This window comes from Amphibalanus amphitrite, unplaced genomic scaffold (genome assembly GCF_019059575.1).
Source record: "Amphibalanus amphitrite isolate SeventyFive unplaced genomic scaffold, NRLGWU_Aamphi_draft 000228F_arrow, whole genome shotgun sequence".
In the NCBI taxonomy this organism is placed as follows: Eukaryota; Metazoa; Arthropoda; class Thecostraca; order Balanomorpha; family Balanidae; genus Amphibalanus; species Amphibalanus amphitrite.
This window is the reverse complement of record NW_024881723.1, coordinates 725,058-746,417: the sequence shown is the minus strand read 5'-3', so window position 1 is coordinate 746,417 and position 21,360 is coordinate 725,058. Positions and strand designations below refer to the sequence as shown.

The 21,360-nt window shown below is 57.1% G+C and overlaps 1 protein-coding gene across 3 annotated transcripts in view; it reads left to right on the top strand.

The window, feature by feature from the left end:
* The window catches only part of LOC122385718 (transcription elongation factor SPT5-like), a 37,336-nt gene extending 18,121 nt beyond the window's left edge, over positions 1–19,215 (top strand). For all 3 annotated transcript variants that reach the window (XM_043374166.1, XM_043374169.1, XM_043374167.1), the window contains exons 15-16: positions 11,703–11,883; positions 18,892–19,215. In XM_043374166.1, the coding sequence (XP_043230101.1) occupies positions 11,703–11,883; positions 18,892–19,013 (303 nt within the window). In that variant the 3' untranslated portion in view covers positions 19,014–19,215. The remainder of the gene's footprint in view (positions 1–11,702; positions 11,884–18,891) is intronic.
* Positions 19,216–21,360: the final 2,145 nt, after the last annotated feature.

Below are 21,360 nucleotides of genomic sequence, written 5' to 3'. Positions count from 1 at the left end.
GGGACGAGACTGTATTTACTGAATGCATCATAAGTAAGATTATTTTAGTATCACGAGCTATTTCGTGTTTCACACTATTTCGTGAGGCTCCGCCCGGAGGGCGGATCCACGATACATCTCCCTCCTTTGGCGAGACGGACGTCACGGTCCGAAGCATCTTCCGCTGCGGGTCACTCTGGGAGAGGACGATTTCACCTCCCCATGACCATCTGAAGTCGTTGTCCTGTTGTCGGCTCTGCTCCGAGTGTAAGACCGCCTTTCGTTCGGAGGTCTGGACTCTTTGGTCTGGATGCTTCTCGGCGGAGTGAGCGCCCTTTGTGCTGGAACCTTCAGGTCACGACGCGACGGATGAGACTGCAGCAGAGCTGGTAGGTGTGCCGGGCTCATCGATCTTGTTGCAGCGCGGGCTGGTGCTGGAGGCGGAGAGCGCTGGTGCTTGGGCTCTTCATGCTCACAGAGCTTTAGATGACAACGGTTGCGTCGGTAAGTAGCTCCTCCGGTCTGTATTATGTAGCTTCTTGGGCCTGCTTTCTTGAGAACCTTCGCTGACGCCGACCAATCTGATTCTTTGTCGGTCTTCATGCGAACATTGTAACCAGGCTTGAGATCTGGAAGTAGTCTAACCCCATTCCGCTGGTTGAAGTACTTTTCCATCTTCCTCTTCCCCTCTTCATCCTTCTCACGAGCTGCTTGATACTCATGTTGCTCGGCTTGTGCCACCGGAAGTCTAGTTTGCAGGTTGCGTCCCATGAGCAGTTTTGCAGGCGAACAGCCAGTAGCCTCTATGGGGGTAGCTCTATAGTTTAGGAGAGCCAAGTGCCAGTCTTTTTGCTTTAGGATCCACTTAGCGGTGCGTACCGCACGTTCAGCAGCTCCGTTGGACGACGGGTGGTGTGGATCAGTCACACGATGTTGAAAACCGTAGGACTTCCTGAACTCCTCGAATGCCGCAGAAGTAAACTGTGTACCTCCGTCGGTTGTCAGAAGATCTGGAAACCCGTGCTGACTAAACAGTGTTTTTAGACACGCTATCACGCCTGTGCTGCATACATTGGTAAGGCGCTGGATCTCCAAATATCTGCTGAAGATGTCGATGGTTACCAGCCAGATGGAACCACCAGAATGGCATATGTCTGCTGCCACGTGGGACCACGGCTTCTCTGGAACTGGTGTGGAGATGAGCGGCTCTTTGCGCTGTTTGGGTGAGTTGATTTGGCAGAAGGAGCACTGCGTCACATAGATCTTCAGATCATTGCTGATTTCGGGCCACCAGACAGATTGTTCTGCTCTTTCTCTTGACTTATGCAGTCCAAAGTGTCCATCGTCATGCAGACGTCGCAGCATCTCTTTCTGAAGCGTTGGCGGAATCACGAGACGCCTGCCGTGCATCAGAAGCTTTCCGAATGTGGTGTAGATAACAGTGAGCTGTCCTCTTGCAGCAAAGTATTCACTAAGACTATGGTGCTTCAGTCCTTCCTTCCAGCCGCTGAGTGTTTGTCTCACTACTTGTTGGAGTACGCTGTCTGCTGCTTGGGCTTCGCTGATTTCTTTCAGACGCTGCTGGGTGGCTGGAAGCGCTTCGTATATCATTGCACAGTACTGGTGGACCTCGCTGACCATGACGGAGCTTGTTTCGTCCTCCTTGGTGCGATCTGGGAATCTTGAAAGAAAATCCGGAAGAACATGCTGTTTTCCTGGGACGTAGCTGGCGCGGGCATTGTACGTCATCAGTCGCATCAGGAGGCGCTGACATCGGAGAGGTGCCTCTACCAGATTCCTCGAGTTGATTAGAGGAATCAGAGGCTTGTGGTCAAGCTGAAGCTCAAACTCAGGCAAACCCGCCAGAAACATGTGCATTTTCTCGCAAGTCCAGGTGGCCGCCAGAAGCTCTTTTTCTATCTGCGCCCATTTTCTCTCTGTTTCTGTCATCGTTCTGCTGCAGTATGCTACTGGCTTGAGCTCCTTACCATGTCTTTGTAGTATACAGCCTCCCAAACCATAGCTGCTGGCATCGGCACTGACAACGGTTGCTTTTGTCGGGTCATAGAAGGCCAGCACGGGTGCTGATGTCAGCAGATGCTTCACTCTGTCCAGTGCATCCTGCTGTGCCGCTGTCCACATCCAAGCAGTATCTTTCTTTAGCAGATCATAGAGCGGTCGAAGGTTTTCTTGGATGTTAGGCACGAATCTGCCTAGATAGTTGATCATGCCGAGGAGCGACCGCAGCTCTTCAATGTTTCTGGGAGCCGGGAGGTTTGTGATCGCTTCGACCTTCTCTTCGTCGGGCTGGATGCCGTGCTTGCTGATCCGGAGACCCAGGAACTTGATTTCTTCTTGCTTCAGCTGGCACTTCTTCTTGTTTAATCTCAGCCCTGACTCTTCGATTCTCTTCAGGACATCTTGCAGACGGACGTCGTGTGTGCTGTCATCGCCGTAGCATACGATGTCGTCCATGTAGCACAGGACGCCAGGTAGGTCTTTCAGCATCTCATGCATTTTCCGCTGGAAGCATTCGGGCCCCAGGCTTATGCCCATTGGCAGTCTAGTGAAGGCCTTGCGTCCGAAAGGAGTGATAAAGGTGGTGAGCAGTGAGCTTTCAGGGTCAAGCGGCAGTTGAAAGAAGCCTGAGGAGGCATCCAGTTTTGAAAACCTAGTCGCGCCGTTGAACTTTGAAGTGAGATCTTCCAGTGTTGGAATTGGGTACACTTCTCTTTTGATGGCTTGATTCAGTTTCTTGTAGTCAACGGTGATCCTCACTCTGTCATCGGCTTTTTGAACCGGCACCATAGGCGCGCACCAGTCAGTGGGCTCGGTCACTGTCTCCACGATGCCTTGCTGTTCCATGCGCTCCAATTCTCGCCTGACTCCCTCTAGCAGAGGAATTGGAATTTTCCGTGCTGTATTCACAGCGCTAGGCACTGCGCCTTCAGCGAGCTTTATGGTGATTGGAGTAGTCTTCATCAGCCCCGTTTCTCCAAACACGCCTTCACTGATCTTGCTGACTTCGCCAGTGAACTGCAGTACTGCCAGCCGGGAGCTAGCCGAGCGTGACAGTAGATTTTCTGAGCATGTTTTCACAACATAGAACACCTCAGAGTGGAGAACTTTGCCTCTGTAGTGTACGCGAGCTTTCACTTTGCCTTCAACGTCAAGGATTCTGCTGACACTTCTTAAAGTGTTCTTGGCAGGCTGCAGCTGCGGTAGGCCAAGTCTCACGTAGTCGTTCCAGCTAAGGATGCTTACATCTGCACCAGAGTCGACTTTAAACTTAACTTTCTGCTTGTTCATGTCCGCTAGGATGGTCCAATGTGGGATGACATCTTCGTCAACATCCCCGACGAAAGAATATTCATCGGTTTCTTCAGCCTGCACGGATGGAGATGGCCATTCGCAGTTCACCTCTCGAGCTGATATACGAGAGAGGCACACGGCAGCGAAGTGGTCCCGTTTTCCGCATTTGTTGCAAGTTTTGCCTTTCGCGGGACATTCTCGGGGGCGAGCGTGGCGGTCATAGCCACAGTACTTGCATGCACCTTGTCCTCTGGTCTGCTGACCTCCGCCAGAAAATCTTCTGCTGCCACTGTGCTCATAGCGCTCGACTTCCGCTTGGGGGCGCCTGCACTGCTGAGATGGTACCGATGGCGGCCTGTGCACATCGATACGATCAACATTCTGCTGTGCTTCTTGTCCATTGCTCACATTCTGCTGTGCTTCTTGTCCATTGCTCACTATGTCCATGTTACGCATCATTGTCACGACCTTATCCAGGGTTATGTCTTCTTCCATGGCTCGGAGCTGAATTTTCATAGATAAGTCTTTGTTTTTCATGCCAGCGATGAGCCTGTCCCGGATTCGTTCTTGCTTGTTTTCAAAGTTGCAGTGCTCGGCCAGAGCAAACAAGCTGCGCATGAAACATTCGCTGCTTTCATTAGCTGCTTGGCATCTTTTTTTCAAACGCCTGGCGCTCGGCTATGAAGTTGCGCTTAGGGATGAAATAGTCATTGAACTTGTCTACTAGTATGTTGTAGTTATTTGCCTCCTCTGCCGGCAAGCTCAGTGTATGAACGACGTGTTCTGCTTGTGGTCCCATTGCGTAGATCAGGGCGGCGACTTGAATGTCATCTTCATCCTTGTGGAGGCCAGATGCCAGCCGATAGCGCTGAAATCTATCTCTCCACGCTGGCCATCGCTCTGGCGTCGTGAAGTCAAATTCATCTGGAGGACGGAATACTCCTGGCATGCCGCAAAGCTTAGTGTTAAACTATTCGACACTTGAAAGCAGCGTTCAGTGATAAGTCAAAGTTTACATTCGTTTGTCAACTAATCTTTCAATCAGAGTGCGCTTGTCTAAAAGATGCACATGCAATTCAAAAACATGTTAGTACCTTAACTTCTCGCTTACTTTATATCACCAGCTAATCATTAAACAAAACTATGGCTAAATTATTGTTTTTATATAAAACGAAACCCTGCCGGCTGCGCCATGTATCAAGTTGTGATAAACAGCTATGAGATTCGGGACGAGACTGTATTTACTGAATGCATCATAAGTAAGATTATTTTAGTATCACGAGCTATTTCGTGTTTCACACTATTTCGTGAGGCTCCGCCCGGAGGGCGGATCCACGATACACCCCCCTTTGCCGTTCGGCCCCTGATGGAGCTATAGCCTCACTGAAAAAACGAGCGTGCTGCACGTGGCGAGAGGAAGGCGATGATACCCAAGTTTAAGGTCCAAGGTCATAGATTGACCTTCCAGGTCAGGTCAAATGACCCAAAAGTCGGGAAAATCGGGACCTGTCAGAACGTCGTAAAGTGTGGCTGTTATGGGGTTTTCGGGGCGCTGATCACGAACATCATGTTAGTTTTGATCACAGATGATGTCTTTATGCATGTAGGCCAGGTCGGGCCGGGTCAGGTCAGGTCAACCAGTAAGGGTGCTGCCGGGTATTCATAGTGGGTGTCAACCACCACTGACAGCTTCGTACCACGTTACGAAGACACCGAAACTACTGCGTAAGTCTTCAAATGGCTGCTAAATTCGTAATTCAGCTCCAAAAACTAGCCTAGGAACATGTAAAACTCGAAAAGTGAACCAAGGTCATCAAAGGTCCTTCACGTAACCTTGACACCCTCCATAATGCACGATATCAACACCTTTTCACGTGTTTGAACCACTGTTTGAACGTTTAAACCACAAAAGACTGCAAACGCGCGGATAACGTGAGCCGACGGCCCGACATACGCCGAATTGCGATTCCGGCCAAACATGATCTCGAGAAATAATTCACAGGTCAAAGTTCGTTTGGGTCAGGGTCATGCAATTTTCAGGGTATGTGTAAATTTGATTAATTCGACGGTACTGAAAGGTTCGTCGCGATCAGGCGCTTTTTGCGCGAGTTATTCACTAAAAACCAAGGGGAGGGAGGTCCGTTCGACCCCCTCTCCCATAAGTGCAAGGGTTAAGTCCTGAGTCATGAGTTTTTTTTTCAAGAAAGATAAACATGCCTCCAGGTTTGTAGGCTGATTAGGTAATGCTATCTCGCTAAGAGCTTTTATTGGACCTTTCTCGGGGCTGCGTTTTATTTTCTTCAAGACTGGTAGGCTGTTGAAACGTGACGTGCTGCTAATGAATAGCAGGGCCTCATGATTCGGAACGCTCGAATCCTGAGCATCCAATCTGAGGATGCGCCGCTCCTCTACTCCGACGGCGCGCTTGGCAGGCGCGAATCGCTCCATCGAGTTGCTCTGCATTTGGTGCGCGCGCCGCGGCCTTCGGTGGCTCTGTCTGAGGCGCCGCGGGGTGGGTGAGCAGGCGCCCGTGGCGCTCCTCCCTGTGTCACCAGCAGGGGCCCTCACCACCCGAGCGGTGCCCTCCGCCCGGCGCGGACTGGCCGCCGGTTACCACACGCGGCCCACGGGGGTCATCGGCTGCCCCCTGTCCGAACGTGCTGCACGCTGGCCATGAAGTAGAACAAATCATGAATTATTTAGCGGCTTAATGCAGCGGTTGCGTGGTTTTCTTTGTACGCCGATGGGTGCAAGCCCATCTTCGCCTACTCATCCGTAAAGAAATGATATCCACTATAGCATATGCGTTACCACACGGGACTCATTTTCCACGCTTGGTTGAGTACCGCTCAGCGCCATGAGTGGTATCGTAAAATTCGCACGGATGTGCATTGTGCAATGCCATAGAAGGAGCAGGGAGTCAGGATGGGGTCATAGTCGTTTAGCGGAATGCCACGGGATGTAAGTATATGTATCGCCAGAAGCGATTGCGAAAGTTTCTGATCGTCTTCTAGAAACGTTTGTGTTGCGCAGGTGTGACAAAGCTGACGTTGAATCCTTTTCTTGGTCACCGCCGAGCCTTGGGTTCAGTTAATCGCGATCAGAGCTGTCACGTTATGTAACCTCCGGACTGACGCGACAGCCGAGCCACGGGTGTCGACCGCCAGAATGGGCCGCGTTCGGGCGCAAACCGCGGGCGACAAGGCGCGCCGTTCCGAGCACCCAGTCCGGGTCAGGGCTCACGGGGCGCCTGTGAAACGGTAGCACTTATATGGGACTAAATGGAAACGCAGGTGTACGGTGTTTGTTTTGTTTGTCCCTTAATTTTCTCTTGGTTTGTCTCCGCGTTTTGTATGTACGAAGATAACGTATGAAGTATAAACGTATCAGCGCGAGTTATTGATTTCGCTCTATTATCGGCCACCACCCTCTCATTCGTTACATTACCCGCGTTTGTTGTCTTTTGATGTTGGTAGACCTTCTAACTTGTATTTAAAGAGCAGTTCTCTCGAGATAAATGTTTAGACCATTCAAAACTCCGGTGCTTTTTACCTCTATATACGAAACATTTGGACCAATATGATATGTTGCAAGTGGATTTGACTAACAAAAGCTGGCATACAGATCAGCCTACTAACAGAGCTCTTCAGGATAGCGGTCTACTAACATTTGTGAAACAGTTTTTGCGCAATCACATTACGAATGTTGGGCGCGTCCCTCGCATAGCAGTAACAATTTCGGGGCGATTGCATCGCCTGGTGCTATCAAAGTAATTGCGGGTAGAAAAAACTGATGGCCTTACGCGCCATGTGTAGTGTCCCGCGTAGCTCTCCGTCGTTGGTGCCCTGGTATATACCAATGACTGGCTCCCAGTGCCAACCGATCCGTGAATGCGACTTTTGCGTGCTGTTGAGCGCGCAATGAGTTCATCACGTAGCTGCGTGCCCAGTCATCCGTCCCGCCCCTGAGCATATGTTACAGCGTCCAACGGCCAACCCCTGTCCTGCCCAGTGCCCAGTCTTTGTGAAGTAATATCAGGTAGCTGTTGCTTCGTGAAAAAAGGCAATAGCAGGTACTGTGCTGGCGGATAAAGGGGTTCCGATGGGCGTTTTCTTGCCTGAAGATGCACGGTTGACCTCAGCTCGAGTTGCTTCACCGAGTCTGCAAAGCAGTTGCATGGCCGCGGAGGCCGGCCGTGAAGCAAGCCGGCCGACCTGGCCTGATGGTCTGTCGGCCCCCGCGGGCGGCCGGGCCCCTGCACACAGGACAGGAGTCCGCCGGCCGGCGCCGGTCAGCCGGAGCGGGCCGGTTCGCGCTGCGCAGGACACAGAGAGGAGGACTCCGGAGGACACGGGGCCCGGCGCGGGGACGAGCCGCTGCCATGGGCCCGCCGCAGCGCGCTGTTGCAATGTAATAATTGTAATAGGGCGTCCCTGCTGAGCGTTGTCGTAACGCGTCCTTGACAGTCGGTTCTCCGGGGGGAATCCCCGATGGCCTCGGCGGGACACATATCGGCCGGCGGCGGGTGCCGTCTTCTCGGTGCTGATGTGTTCTGGCCGCGGTGACCCCGTGACATTTGACCCCTGTTCACCTTCGCTGGTGCCCGCTGACCCCAGCCGCCGGCGGGCGGAGCACCCCCGCCCGTGTAATGCCACTGATCCCCGGTGAGTCACCCGGCGGCGGGCGGAGCTCGGGCCACCCGACTGCGACCTCTGGTGACCGGCGGCCATCCTCGGCATGCTCCCCGATCCCCGGCTCACGGCCGACGCCCCCGCAGCTGTTTGGGTACGCCCGGCGAGATGTGGTGGCCGTGGATGCCGGCGGCGGCGCCCCGGGCGCTGGCCTTGTGCCGCGCCGAGACGGGAAGAGGAGGAGGCCGTGCCGATTTGGTGGGCGCCGGCGGGCTCGGCGCTGATGGCCCGGCCGACAAGTGCGCCCCCATCTGGGACAGGCGCTGATCGGCGCTCTTTATGAGCTGGGAAACCCCGGCGGCGCGGCGCCGTCGGTGTCCGCCGACTGTGGTCCGCGGACTCTGCGGGTCATGGTCTCCGGACCAGACCAGCCGTAACTCCGCCGACTGGCACTTTTGGTGCGCGCCCGGGTGGCCGCCTGCGTTACGTCTGTGTCACCGTCACTCCGCCGACAATTAGCGGGTCGTCAATGAGCCCCGTTTGTGGCGTCAAAGGGGCTGCTGCGCTGTCGTTCGTCTGCTCACCTGAGCGACGACGTGTCGAACGACTCTGCCGTCCTGTCAGAATCGGGAGCAGTCCCCGGGGTCTCCGGCTGCTGTCAGTGAGAAATGAGACTAACGCCTGGTCTTACTGCAATGACCTCGTTGCAATGAGTGTTGCAAAAGCAACGAGCTTAACACACACGTTGCTGTGACCTGGGGTACTCGTTAGGTTTCCCCCTTTTAGCTGAGCTACAAGCTCGACGGTAGTCCTATTTGGTCCAGCATTTATTAATTTGTACCGTGTGCGCGGGGACGCCGTCCTGGGCGCCGTCATCCCGCCGCCGTTTCCCACGCCGCTGGAGTTACACCACCGCCGATGATGGGTCATCAGTGGCCGGCGGCTGGGCTGGTGGCCGACAGCCGGGGTTGTCGGGGCCGCGGCGTCTGCTCTGCAGCGGGGCGGGCCGGGTCCCGGCCGGAGCGGCTGCCGGCCCGCCGCTGGCCCGTGACGCCGGACCCTGTTGGCGCCGCGTGCCGCGATGGATGGCCGATATCCGATCGGGGCAGAGATCGGCCGTGACTGCGGTCACAGGGCCTCGGACGTGCCTTCGGTCAGAGGGCGGTATCTGACCTCTGTGAGGGCCACATCTGACCTCGGGATCCGGTCAGAGGGCCGCGGCCAACCTGTCCCGGCCGTGGTGAGGGCGCCGTGCCGTCCGCTCCCGTGGGCGGCTCCGCTCCCTCGGGCTCCAAACTGCTCCGCCGGTGGCTGCTGATGGGGGCGGCCTTCTGACCTTGTCCCGTCGGTAATGAGAAAGGACACCCAGTGGACACCACCAACCGGCGGAGCACCACCGACCCCGGCGGGACACCCGGACTGGTGGCCTGGGTCGGACGGGCGCTGACGGCGACAGGCCGCCCGACCCGGCCCACGCACGGCTTCTCGGAGCGGCGCATCTGCTATAGTCGCCCGGGGGTGGACGGACTTACCGCCCAGCTTAGGGCTGGCCGGGCAGGTCTCCATGCCTTCAGGTGGTCTATTGCCGAGGTGGTTTATTGCGGGAAAGGGACTTGTCATTAGTTATCGCAAGCAGGTTACCGCAGCTCCAAAGACTTTTACAACTTTTGGCTACGACTCCAGATCTGTTATGATGCCTTAACTGGCATTTGGGTCGAATATTTAATCGAAACCATCGGAGCCTGAAGATCATGTGAGCTCTGATCAGCTATGCCTATTGCAGAATGGGTGGTGGTACAGAATGCCTTATGGGCTAACCAGTTAGATAGCTTACCCTTGGTCTAAACAATCGTCTCCATCAAATGTCACATCTGGATTGCAATGTGGAAAGTGTTTTCCCACGGCTATTACATCAATGGCACCTTTCGGCCCTGCCCTTGCTCTGTGTCTTTGCATTGGGAGCATAACTATCAGTCGCCGTTTTACCTCGTGTGGCGCTGCTGGGAGTTCGTAGCGAATGCGACCGTCTTTAACAGTTTTCGTCCGACGCTCTGGATTGTGCCAGCAGCTGCCCATGGTGTCATTGCTCACACCACCGGCGGCCTCTGCAGGCGGCGGCGACGACTGCTCGCGGAGCTGCGCAGTTCCCCCGGCCAATTTAGGCAGCGGCGCCGGCCGAGATGATACTAATGCAAGGTCACCGCCTTAGGAATCGCTGGATTAAAATACGGCGCAGCCTCCCATTGGACTTTCCTGGTGTTACGATTAGAGGACGACACAGGGCATACAGCCGCCCGTCCGCCAGCTGACGGCTGCCGACGAGCCGTCCTGCGCCGCGCCCCGGTCCGTGTGTGGCCGCTGTCCTTAGTCGGCCTCGGGGACGGTGTCGGGGGCTGGGCCGACTCCTCCCCAGTAATGGCAGCAGCTGCCCCGCCCCGGGGTCGTCCCTCTGACGCAACGGTTCGTACACGCAGGTCAGCGCCGCTGATGAGTGACGGCGTCTGGCGAGATGATGCGCGCCCATTTCAGAGGGGGGGGGGGGCGCAACCGGGCCGGCGCCGGATACAGGGACACCCGGACCCCTCTGTTTCTGGGTCAGTTTGCCAAGGCCGACCGGCTGCCTCAAATAAGTCCAAAACTATGATAATCCAAACGTGATAAATAACGGGGCGTTAGGGAACACCGTCACGGCCTGTTAGCCGAGCTGCCAGCTGTGAACTAGTTATTCCGAAATGGGCACAATATAGATCTACTCGGATTGTATTTTCGGCACGTATGTATGGTGCGGCTGTCGAAATGACTGTATTGGCTTACCGCCGTGGCCGGTGTAAAACCGTCGGAGTGGAGCGGCGCGGCCGGTCTGTGGAGGGGGGGGGGGGCGTAACGTCTGGGGGGGGGGGGTAAAGGGCGTGGCTTTACCGTAACGTCTGGGGGGGGGGGCGTAACGCTTGGCGATACGGCCGGGCCGTAACGTCTCCTGGCCAGGCCGCGTAACGTCTGGGGGAGGGGAAGGGCGAGGCTGGGCCGTATGCCGTAGCGTCTGGCGGCGCGGCGGGCGCGGCCGATCGGCACGGCGCCGCCGGCCGCTCAGTTGGCCGTGCAGCGTTATGAGCGTGTGGCGAAACAGAGCAGCCGAGCGTGGCCACCTCGGGGGCGCGCAGGTCGGCTCAGAGCACCGCACCGGCATACAGAACGTGGTTACTTACATGGCGAAACGCCGCTGCAGCGAAAGACCGCAGCGGGGAGGGCTGAAATATGGACTGATTACCCCGCAAAGGCCAGCGTTGGACAATCGGCATCCCCAGAACCCGTCCGACGCTATCGGTGCCATACACCCCCTTATCAGGGTGTGCATCGTGTGCGGGGAATGATGATACCGGAGGTGTAGCGGCGGCGCCCCAAGCCGACCATTACCCTCTGGAAAAGAACGGCGTAGCCTATGTGGGTAATAGCTGTGCTATTCATGAACTTGGTGTGTAATGTCATTTCCTACATTCTGATGGTTTTGTTAAGTTCTCAGGTTATTTGCCTTTACCTCGTACCGGTTTACTTGGTGTATCGTTCTGCCAATACGTCTGTGTGTCTGTCGTTGCATCTTAGTGACCTGTGACCCTCATCTGACCGCCGTTTCGTACTAGTGATACTACCGTGTTTGTAGTGGACATGTGACCTCATCAGGTCCGTACTGTCCGCGTTTGGTGGTGACCTGTGACCCTAACCATACTGTCCGCGTTTGTTGGTGACCCGTGGCCTGTGACCTGTGACCTCGCCTCTCCTCAGGTTCGTATCCGGGACGGTCACGAGGACGCCGGCCTGGCCGGCCAGACGGGCGTGGTGCGCAGCGTGACCGGCGCCATGTGCTCGCTGTTTCTGCCGGACGAGGAGCGCGTGGTGAACCTGACGGCCGACCAGCTGGAGCCGGTGCAGCCGCAGCGCGGCGACGGCGTCAAGGTCATCCTAGGTCAGTGGCCGCCGGCCGTCCCCCACCCCGGGAGTGTGTGGGGGAGGGGAGGGGGAGCTGTGCGTGAGTGGGTGCGTGTGTTTTGCTGCGAATACGGCACAGTATTCTACGGCTTGTAGAATACTGTGACCTATCCCACTACCGACCGGACAGACTCGGCGAGACGGCAACCCCATTGTTCGTGGAGAGCCTCTGATGTTTTATTCAGTTACCTTCCCGGGACAGTTTCGGGTCATTTTGTGTTCGTCCAGGGCGGAGCGGGGCGGGGCGGGGCGGGCCACCGGTCCAGCCGGCGCGGCGCCCGTCGCCGTTTGTAGGCCACGCCGGCCCATTGACGGCTGCCGACGGCCGGAGTGGTATAGGAGATGGCCTCTGGCCAGTGCGGGAGAGGGCCTCTGGCCAGTGCGGGAGAGGGCCTCTGGCCAGTGCGGGAGATGGCCTCTGCCCCCCGCCCGCGGCTGTGCACTGTGCGGGGTGCACGGTGGTGCAACGCGCGCCGCCCAGCTGCCCCCAGCCGTTGCGTGGTGCTCGCTCCATGAGCGGCGGCGGCGGGCCGTGACCAGCCGACCGGCGGCGCCTCCTCCCTGGCCACGGCGCCGGGCCCCTGCCTCAGCCCGCCGGCCCCCCTGCAATTCGACAAGTTTGGGCAGAAACGTTGCACAACGCCGCTAACGACGTCTGTAAATGATAGCAGTCCTTTGCGACATACGCTCCATTTTGCGTACGTATTACCTTACGGCGTGTAATTGGATTAACCCGCAAACGCAAGTCGGTCGGTGCTGTTGTGGCGTTGCGCTGCTCGCGCTGTTTGAGATGTTGGGCGTTTAATGGGAGGCCGACACGCACCCGGTCGCGGGCGGCCGGGCAGATGAATGAGGTGTGAGGTGGGGCGGTGGTCTGGATCGGGTGTGGGGTCAGGCGGTCGGCTGGGCGCCGTCCGTGCCGTGACCGTGGTCGGCGGGGTCTGCCGCTACCCGTGACCCGTGACCCGTGACCCGGCGCGGCGGCTCGCCGGCTGGCCGGCCGGCGTTGCTCAACGTGTGACCCCTGCACCGGGCCCCTGGTCCTTGGCGGCCGGCCGGAGGCGCTGTCCTCGATGGGCGGACGAGCTGCTCTGACCGGCTGGGGACGGTGCGTCGGCCCCCGGCCGGGGTGCAGTCCGCCGTGGGTCCGCCGGCCGGGGGTGCCCGCTGACCCGGCCGGGGGCACGGCGCCGCCGTCCCGCGGCACGCCCACAATTCTACACGGCGGCCCACCGTCCACCGCCCAACTGGTTATCGCTTGACGTAGTTCGCTGATCGCTCCACTCGTCATTGTTATAGATTCGATAGGGGCGGAAAAATCGAACGGAGCTGCTCCGATCACATTCATTTACCATTGCAATGTGACATTTTATCAATACAAAAGGTGAGCGCAAGCACCAGTGCATTGCGGTATCACCGAGCACGTCCTCCAAAAACTGACCGCTCTGGACGCAGAAGGCCATCTGGCCATCGAGTCGAGCCATGCTTGTACCAATTGTCGGGCCGGTGTGCTTGTCCTGACGGCGCCGGTCGCGGGTCACAGTTGAAGGACAGCCAGCTCGGTCGAACAGGTCTGTGAGGTCGGCTCAACTAATGAGTTCGATGCCGATGGATAGGCCCGGTGGGAAAACACTCGGTGGGCGGGCGGCCGGCCGGCGTGGTGGGCTGCCGGTGGACTGCGCATCCGACCAGTGAATGGCTGCGCATCCGACCAGTGAATGGCTGCGCATCCGACCAGTGAATGGCTGCGCATCCCACCAGTGAATGAGCGGTGATGGAAGTCACTTCTTTGGATCGGACCGTTCGGAAAAGAAATTGCACGCCGGAGATAGTCATTTTTGGAATGATTGCCCGATAAAAACTGGGCTGAATTAGTTTGTCTGATAACCTGGCTTTTGGGCGACATTTTGCCAGGTTGTTTGCTTGTCATGCATCGTTTTACCCAGGTCATTTAAAAGCCATGACTGGAAGGGCAAATAATTGTCTGCCGGCTGACGGGGTTTTTGTCGCTGATATTTGGGTGACGGACGGACGTTAGCAGTCGAGTTTACCTGTCACCCAGCTGTCAGTGGCCAATGGGGCGGCCCCGACCTTGTCTCCGGGCCAGTGCGGGCGCTGTTCTTCCCCCACTCGGGACCACGCCCCCACAGTTCGGCCGAACTCGCTGTCCACACGGTGATTTTCTCGCCGAGCCGGTCCAAAAAGACGTGCTGACAAATCGGCCTGTGTGGGGCGGCGTTTCCCGGGCCGCGGCTCGCCCGTCACACGGTCTGGCCGCTGTCGGCGCTCTGTGATCGCTGCAGCCGCGCTCCGCCGGGGTCGATCTGCACGGCCGGCGGCGCCGCTCTGCGCCGCGCGGTCCGCTCCTCTGCAGCAGGTGCCCGCCGCGGCGCCGGCGCGCAGCCCCCGTGACGGGAAAGCCGGCCCGACAATCGCAGTTCTTTTGTTGTGGTTGGCTTACCGTCACTGTGCACTGTGCGGTTATCTGCTCCGCGGCATTGTCGTGTCTATATGCGCGCACGAGTGAGTGCGATGCAAGTAAACGTTTATGTAAGTTGTTTATTGGAATGACACATCGCCTCTGTTCGCTACCATGCCATGCCAATGGCGGCATTGTCTGTCACTTTGCTAAGGTAGATAACTTAGCTAAGGTAACTGGGCGGGTCCTCGCTCGTTGCGCTGGGGTACTGACTGCCCACCCCTGTCTGCAACCCCGGGGCGTGGCGCGCGCACGGACACCCGCCGGAGATAGCTCCGCTCGGCTGGGATTGCACCCGTCCGCGTCTGCCGCCGCGGTCAGCCGTGCGCCGCAGTAAACACGCGAGGTCCGCTGTCGAAACGGGGGTCGATCGGCGCCGGCCGGTAGAGCCGCGCAGATAACTCTGTGGGTATACTCAGGCTGACGGGCTGTCTGAGGCCTGGGACACACTGACAGCCATTATTTCATACTGTCCGCTCCGTCCGCTACTGTTAACTACATAGTTACATACATACATAGTTAGTACATACCCGTTAGTACGGTAGGAGGCCCGGGGCTGTTTTGGAGCGGCTGATGATCCGCCCCGCCGACCGACTGATCAAAGGGTCTGTCCATCAAAGAGTGGTGGTCCCTGCTCTCCCCAGCTCCCTCGCCCAGTCCCACCCCCTCTCAGTGTCTACTCAGGTACTGCGCTGTGCCCTCTGCCCTCCGCAGCGCTCTCGCCCACTCCCAGCCACTCCCACCCCCTCCCAGTGTCTACTCGGGCGCCGAGCTCTGCCCTTGCCCTCCTCAGCCCCCTCGTCGAGTCTCAGAGCCAGTTGGTACTCGGTTCCGTCGCCGGCTCATTCCACCAGGGCCGACATTCCGATGGTCCGGGGCGTGACCCGTGTGACCGAGTGACGCGCTCTGCCAACTGTTCGAGAGGTGTGACTTGCAACGGGCGCCGACCCTGAGAGCGGCGACCGAGCATACGAGCGTTCCGGTCAGCGCCCTGATTGATTTCGGTGTTCCGCAGGGTGGGCAGGGCTGTCGCCGAGTTATAGATGGTGTCACAGTGCCGCTAAATTGGGTAAACGCCCGTGAGCCGTTTACGAGCGGCGGTGGCGGCGGCTCGTTTGAGCGCGCTCCGTCGAGCACCGGTGGCCTGGTTAGGTGTCAAACGAATAACGCGCCGGCGACCGAGTCCACATAATGGCACTTTGGCTAGATACACGGGGTTAATTGAGTGGCACGAATAGACCGAGGTATGTCATTTGAAAGCTGTTGCCAGAGGTCAGGTTTTTGATCAGATGTCGACGCAGATAATACACGCGGATTTGTGCAATTGGCTTTGTGCACAGGCTGATTTTGTTCCTGTTATCATCGTGGTCACAGCACAGGCCACTGCACACCATCGCTGCGCTGTGAGACTGCAGTGTCCGTTTGTGAGTCACCGTCCACGTTTCGACAGGTTGCCACTCGTGTCTGCCGTGTGGTGTGATGTTGAGACTGCCGTGTCCGAGAACCGGGGTCGGCGAGTGACGGCCGGCGGGTCGATCGTCCCGTACTGGACGTTGTCTGAGGCGTGTCAATGGCCGTCCTGTGAGAGCTGACCACGCAGCGGGCCAGCGCTGTACGACTGGACTGACCCGACACCAGCCCTGATTGCGTGCCAGGGTGTGGTCGGGCAGGTCGCCCAGGCGTGGCCGTGCACCGCACAGGATTGGCCAGGTATACCCCCGAGCAGGTCGGCTCAGGTCAGAGCGGTATACCCCCGAGCAGGTCGGCTCAGGTCAGAGCGGTATACCCCCGAGCAGGTCGGCTCAGGTCAGAGCGGTGTGACCCCATGCAAGGTCGGCTCAGGTCAGAGCGGTATACCCCCGAGCAGGTCGGCTCAGGTCAGAGCGGTGTAACCGGAGCAGGTCGGCTCAGAGCGGTGTGACCGGGCGGGGTCGTCTCGGCTCGGGTGTGACCGGGCGGGGTCGGGTCGGCTCGGGTGTGACCGGGCGGGGTCGGGTCGGCTCGGGTGTGACCGCCGCGCTCGGGCGCCGCTCGCCGCTGCGTCCAGCCGACCCAGCCAGGGGCGACGGGTGCAAGGTCGAGCCGAGCGGCGCCGGCAACCCGACCTCGCCGGCACCGCACTCTCTGGAACTGGCAACTGACGTCGAGACTCTGGCGAAGGCTGCCATTCTCGCCGAATTTTAGTCATAGCTAGCCGGGTGCCCCTCTGGTGTCACCGGACAGGCCGCTGCATGATTGATGGTACCTTTTGGCCATTCATGAAATGCATCGAGAATACCTCGGTCCGAATTATTGCGCGTCATTTCAATCGTTTCTCGGGATTTTGCGAAGATCAAATTATGTCCATCTCTTCGACTTTGGTCGTTATTGAATCCAGTTATGTCCTGCTTGAATTAACAATCGTAAAACAATGTTATACATTCGTTTGATGTTTTAATATCTGGTGTATCATCATTACATTTCTTTTTTACAGGACACTGGAACGGACCGTGTATTTCCAGTCCTTGTGGTTTGTGCTGAACAGTGGCGAATGGCAATTGGTCATTCTCTTTCCTTACGATCGGCTGGCCGTGCTCTGGCCGTGCCGTCCATCGATTTTCCTGAGTGATTACGGAGCGAGCGAAACGAGCGTAGCCTTTCGTAGATTAACGGAAATTTCTGAGTATGAGCGGCCGGCCGGCCGTGTTCACGTTTTTGCGAGGCTTTTATCTCCGCAACCACTTCACCAATTTACATGCGATAGTCTTTGTAGGGTAGCTTCATTCCTTCTACCAAGCATTGGACTATTCCAGGTGCATGTGGGTGACCCCTTATGCACATGCCACGTGCAAAACGAAGAGGTGTCAGTTTTGTAACAATTGCAATATCTGTGTAACTGCTGGGCCGATTGCGCTGAAAATTGGCATGCGAAAACTGCGAAAAGAGTATGTTTCAGGCTTTAGGCACCCACTAGGCAATGCACATCCATGTGTCAAAGTTGGGGAGCTGCTGCACGTGCGCACATCCAGGGGTCGATTCCAGATCTTGATTCCAGAACGGCTGAACCGATTGCGCTGGAATTTGGTACGTGGTTACTGGAATTAGGGACCGGTTAGTAGGGTGCCGTGCAAAAGTCAATCGGGACTCATTTTGCACGTGCGCACGTGCAGGGTGCCGTTTCCAGATCTCGAGAACGGCTAGGCCGATTGCGCTCAAATTTGGCACATCGCTAGGGACCGGTTAGTAGGGTGCAGTGCACAAGTTAGTTGGAGGTACCCCCTCGCAATTTCGCACATGCAAGGACCACCCTCTTGCTCGCTCCGTTGGTCGCCGCAAAAGGCGTTTTACTGATGAAATTAATTTTCTTTTTTAGTCCTCAAACGAGCCGACAAACACTTATATATGCGTTACAAACACTTTTGCCGCCAGAATCGCTGTGAAAAGTGTTGTCCAAACTGAAGTGTCCGGTCGGCTGGTGCTCGATCTCAGCCGGTCCCGTTCCGACGCGGGCCGGCCCCCTCACGGGACCCTGACCTTACCGCGGTATGTGCGACCGCCGAGAGGAGGAAATCTCCCCCAAAATCCAGCAGAAATCACCCGTCTGCGCGGCCGCCACCCACGCGGGGAGCCAAAAAACGCCCTGCTGCACGGCACAGTGGCCGAGACCTTCATCTGGGCAGCGCCTCCGGGAAGGAAAAACGCCGAGCCGCCGACCTGCGCAGTGGCCCAAATTTCAGCCGCCCCCCGCTATCTGCCCGTTTCGCGAGAAAACGTCGCTGCAAACAGTCTGATAAAGTACAAACAAACAAATGACCACAATGGTGACTGTGCCGTGCAGCCGGGAGAAAAACCGCTGCGATTGCCTTGGGACGGATCAGCTCCAATTCAGGAGGTGAAGGTCTGTTCGCGTCGGCCCGCGGATACTGCGCGTAGTGAATGCACGAGCGCCGGCTCTTTCATTCACCTTGTGCACCAATGATGGGGCCAGTTTTTCACACACCGTTTTGAATGAGATACAGACACATTGTTATTTGAAGTGCGCCAAGACTTCCGTCGTTTTCAGCGCATTGGTCTTCAATCTTTTTTCGGCTGTGTCGCGCGCATTATTATAAGGCCGTCGGGTTGTCGGCTGGCTGTCGCTGCTGCCGGTGGCGGTTTTTCGGCGGGCGCCGCGGCTGGGCTGGGCAGCGGCTCGGTCCCAGCGGTACCACAAGGCTCAGATGCAGACCCGCCGCCGCCAGTCCCAGGGGAACTGCCGCCGGCCCGGCGTGTGAGTCCGCGCCGGCCCGCTGCTGCCGGGGGACCCCGTGCCCCCGACCACACCGTGAGAACGGGCCGAAGGACAGGTGACCCTGGCCCTCCACTCACGGAACCTGACCCGCCGGGCGCATATGATCCCGTGGCCGACGGCCCCGTGAAACCACAACTACCTAACGAAACTGACCTGACCGCCTTGTGGCAGGCGATGACGGGTTACCCTGGCCGTTCACTTACTTAACCTGACCTGACCTGGCACCCTGTCGGCAGGCGAGGACCGCGAAGCGAGCGGGGTGCTGCTCTCCATCGACCACCCGGAGGGCGTGGTCAAGCTGGACCAGGAGGAGGTGAAGATGCTGCAGATGCGCTACCTGTGCAAGCTGCACGTCTGAGTGCCGCGCGGGCCGGGCGCCGCTCCTTCTCCGTCTCTCCCGGCCGGTGGCCGTCCGCGACCGGTCGGCGGCCGCGGCCGGGCTTACTACATATGTTCTGCGCGCGTGCGGCGGTGCTGGGAGCTGTCTGTGTCTGGGGCGGGCCGCCTCTGCTACCGAGCTGTCCGCCAACGTCACTATCCAATACACACGACCTTAGATCGCCAGTGTTTTTCCGTCGTCATACCTCGTGTTCCAGGGCTGTGGCGGGGAACATGGGTTCGGGCTACAAAGGGCTGCAGCGAGTGATCGGTACCGGACGATACGGAACACGTTCACTGTACAGGGCCTTATGGGGTGATGAAAAAGAATATGGGCTAAGGGGGTTTAAACCGTAGTCCATGCGAGAAAAGCCAGTGGGCCGCGAGGATGAGGCTCATATTAGGACCGATATCCTTATATAGGGATCGACAGGAGCGTTCTCACGGGTGGATACTCCCGATATCCCGTACCCTCCCTAACCGGATGGCGGCATTTAGGGGTGGAACGCGCTGTAAACTAGGTCACCTTTTTGTAGGCATCCATAGATCGGGGGAGGCGAATCAAGTTAGTGAAAACCGGTATATATGGATAAGATCATAGAAGCCAAACAGTGCTACCAAGTGTGCGAACACATCAACTGACCTGTCATGACTCGTCCTCTCTGGGCCGGGTGCGACGGGCCCCACCCAGCGGGCGGCGAGAGAACCTCTGTGGATGTTGGGGGCCAGGGGCGACATGACTCAGTGGGTGACGGGCCCCACCCAGCGGGCGGCGAGAGGGCCTCTGTGGATGTTGGGGGCCAGGGGCGACAGGACTCAGTGGGTGACGGGCCCCACCCAGCGGGCGGCGACAGGGCCTGTATAGAGGGACAATCTGGACAGGATGCGATGGGCGATGAGGAGAGATAACAGGACTCCTGGGAGCGACTGGGGATGCCAGGACTCCGGTGGGTTGTCGGGCGACTCCGGACTCCTGAGGGGACTCGGTTGTATCGGGCGTCAGGAATCTGATGGGTAAGGAGAGCGACTGAAGGCCCACTGAGGGCTGGAGAGTCATAACCGTCCGTAGCTGGTGAGTGCGAGTACCTACTAGGCGTAGCAATACGAGCATCCGCACCAGGCCGTTGGCATCCAAATAATGGGGCATGCCTCTAACTGCGGGTTAGCATTAATAGCTAATGAACTACACTGAGAAAAAAAATTATTCCCCAGGGGTGTTTTACGGGTGTCAGACACCATTGGAGGTGTCATCGAACACCCAGATTGGTGTTGAAAAATGCTGTTTAGGGAATCATTAAGGTGTACAACACCACGATGACACCCTTTCAAGTGTTCGTTCGCATGCGAGCGTTTAGATATACCTTAATGGGATTCAGCATGACACCTTAATAGGTGTCAGACACCCACACCCATCCGGGTATCAAACACTCTAAGGTATCAAACACCCTAAAAGGTGTCAAAAATGTTCTTTTAAAAGCATCTGACACCCTTATGATGCCTTCACAGGTGTTGCCATTTATTAAAGCGGAATGTTAAAAGTGTCCGACACTGCTAGAGGTGTCACATTGACACTTGCAAAAGGATCTGACACCAAAAACAGCATGAAAAAATGAGGAAAAATATTCCCATGGGGTGTCTCACGGGTGTCGGACATCATTGCAGTGTCATATATAACGCCCAGATTGGTGTCAAAAATGTTGTTTTGGGAATCATGGAGGTGTACAACACCACGATGACAATCTTCAAGTGCAGCGTTTAAACACACGTGGGATTCAGAACGACACATTAATGGGTGTCCTACACCCAGGGCTGCGGAGTCGGAGTCGGAGTCGGAGTCGGTCGGAGTCGACAGTTCTGACCGGAGTCGGAGTCGTAGTCGGAGTCGATTTTGGAAACCGGAGCCGGAGTCGGAGTCGGAGTCACCGAAAAATCCATCGACTCCGCAGACCTGACAGGGCTGCGGAGTCGGGAGTCGGAGTTGGAGTCGGTCAGAGTCGATAGTTCTACCCGGAGTCGGAGTCGGAGTTGTTTTTTGGAAGCCGGAGTCGGAGTCGGAGTCGGAGTCACTGAAAATCCATCGACTCCGCAGCCCTGCCTACACCAACATCCATTCGGGTGTCAAACACCCTAAACCATCAACACTTCAAAAGGTGTAAAAAAATGTTCCTTAAAAGGGATCTGATACCCTCGTGATACCTTCACGTGTGTTGTCATTTGTTGAGGAACATTCCAGCATGAGTCATGAAATGTTTGAAAGCTGTCGTGTATTCGAACCCAAATCATCACATAAATTGTTCTGACGTCACTTGTGTTAGGAACCAAGGATG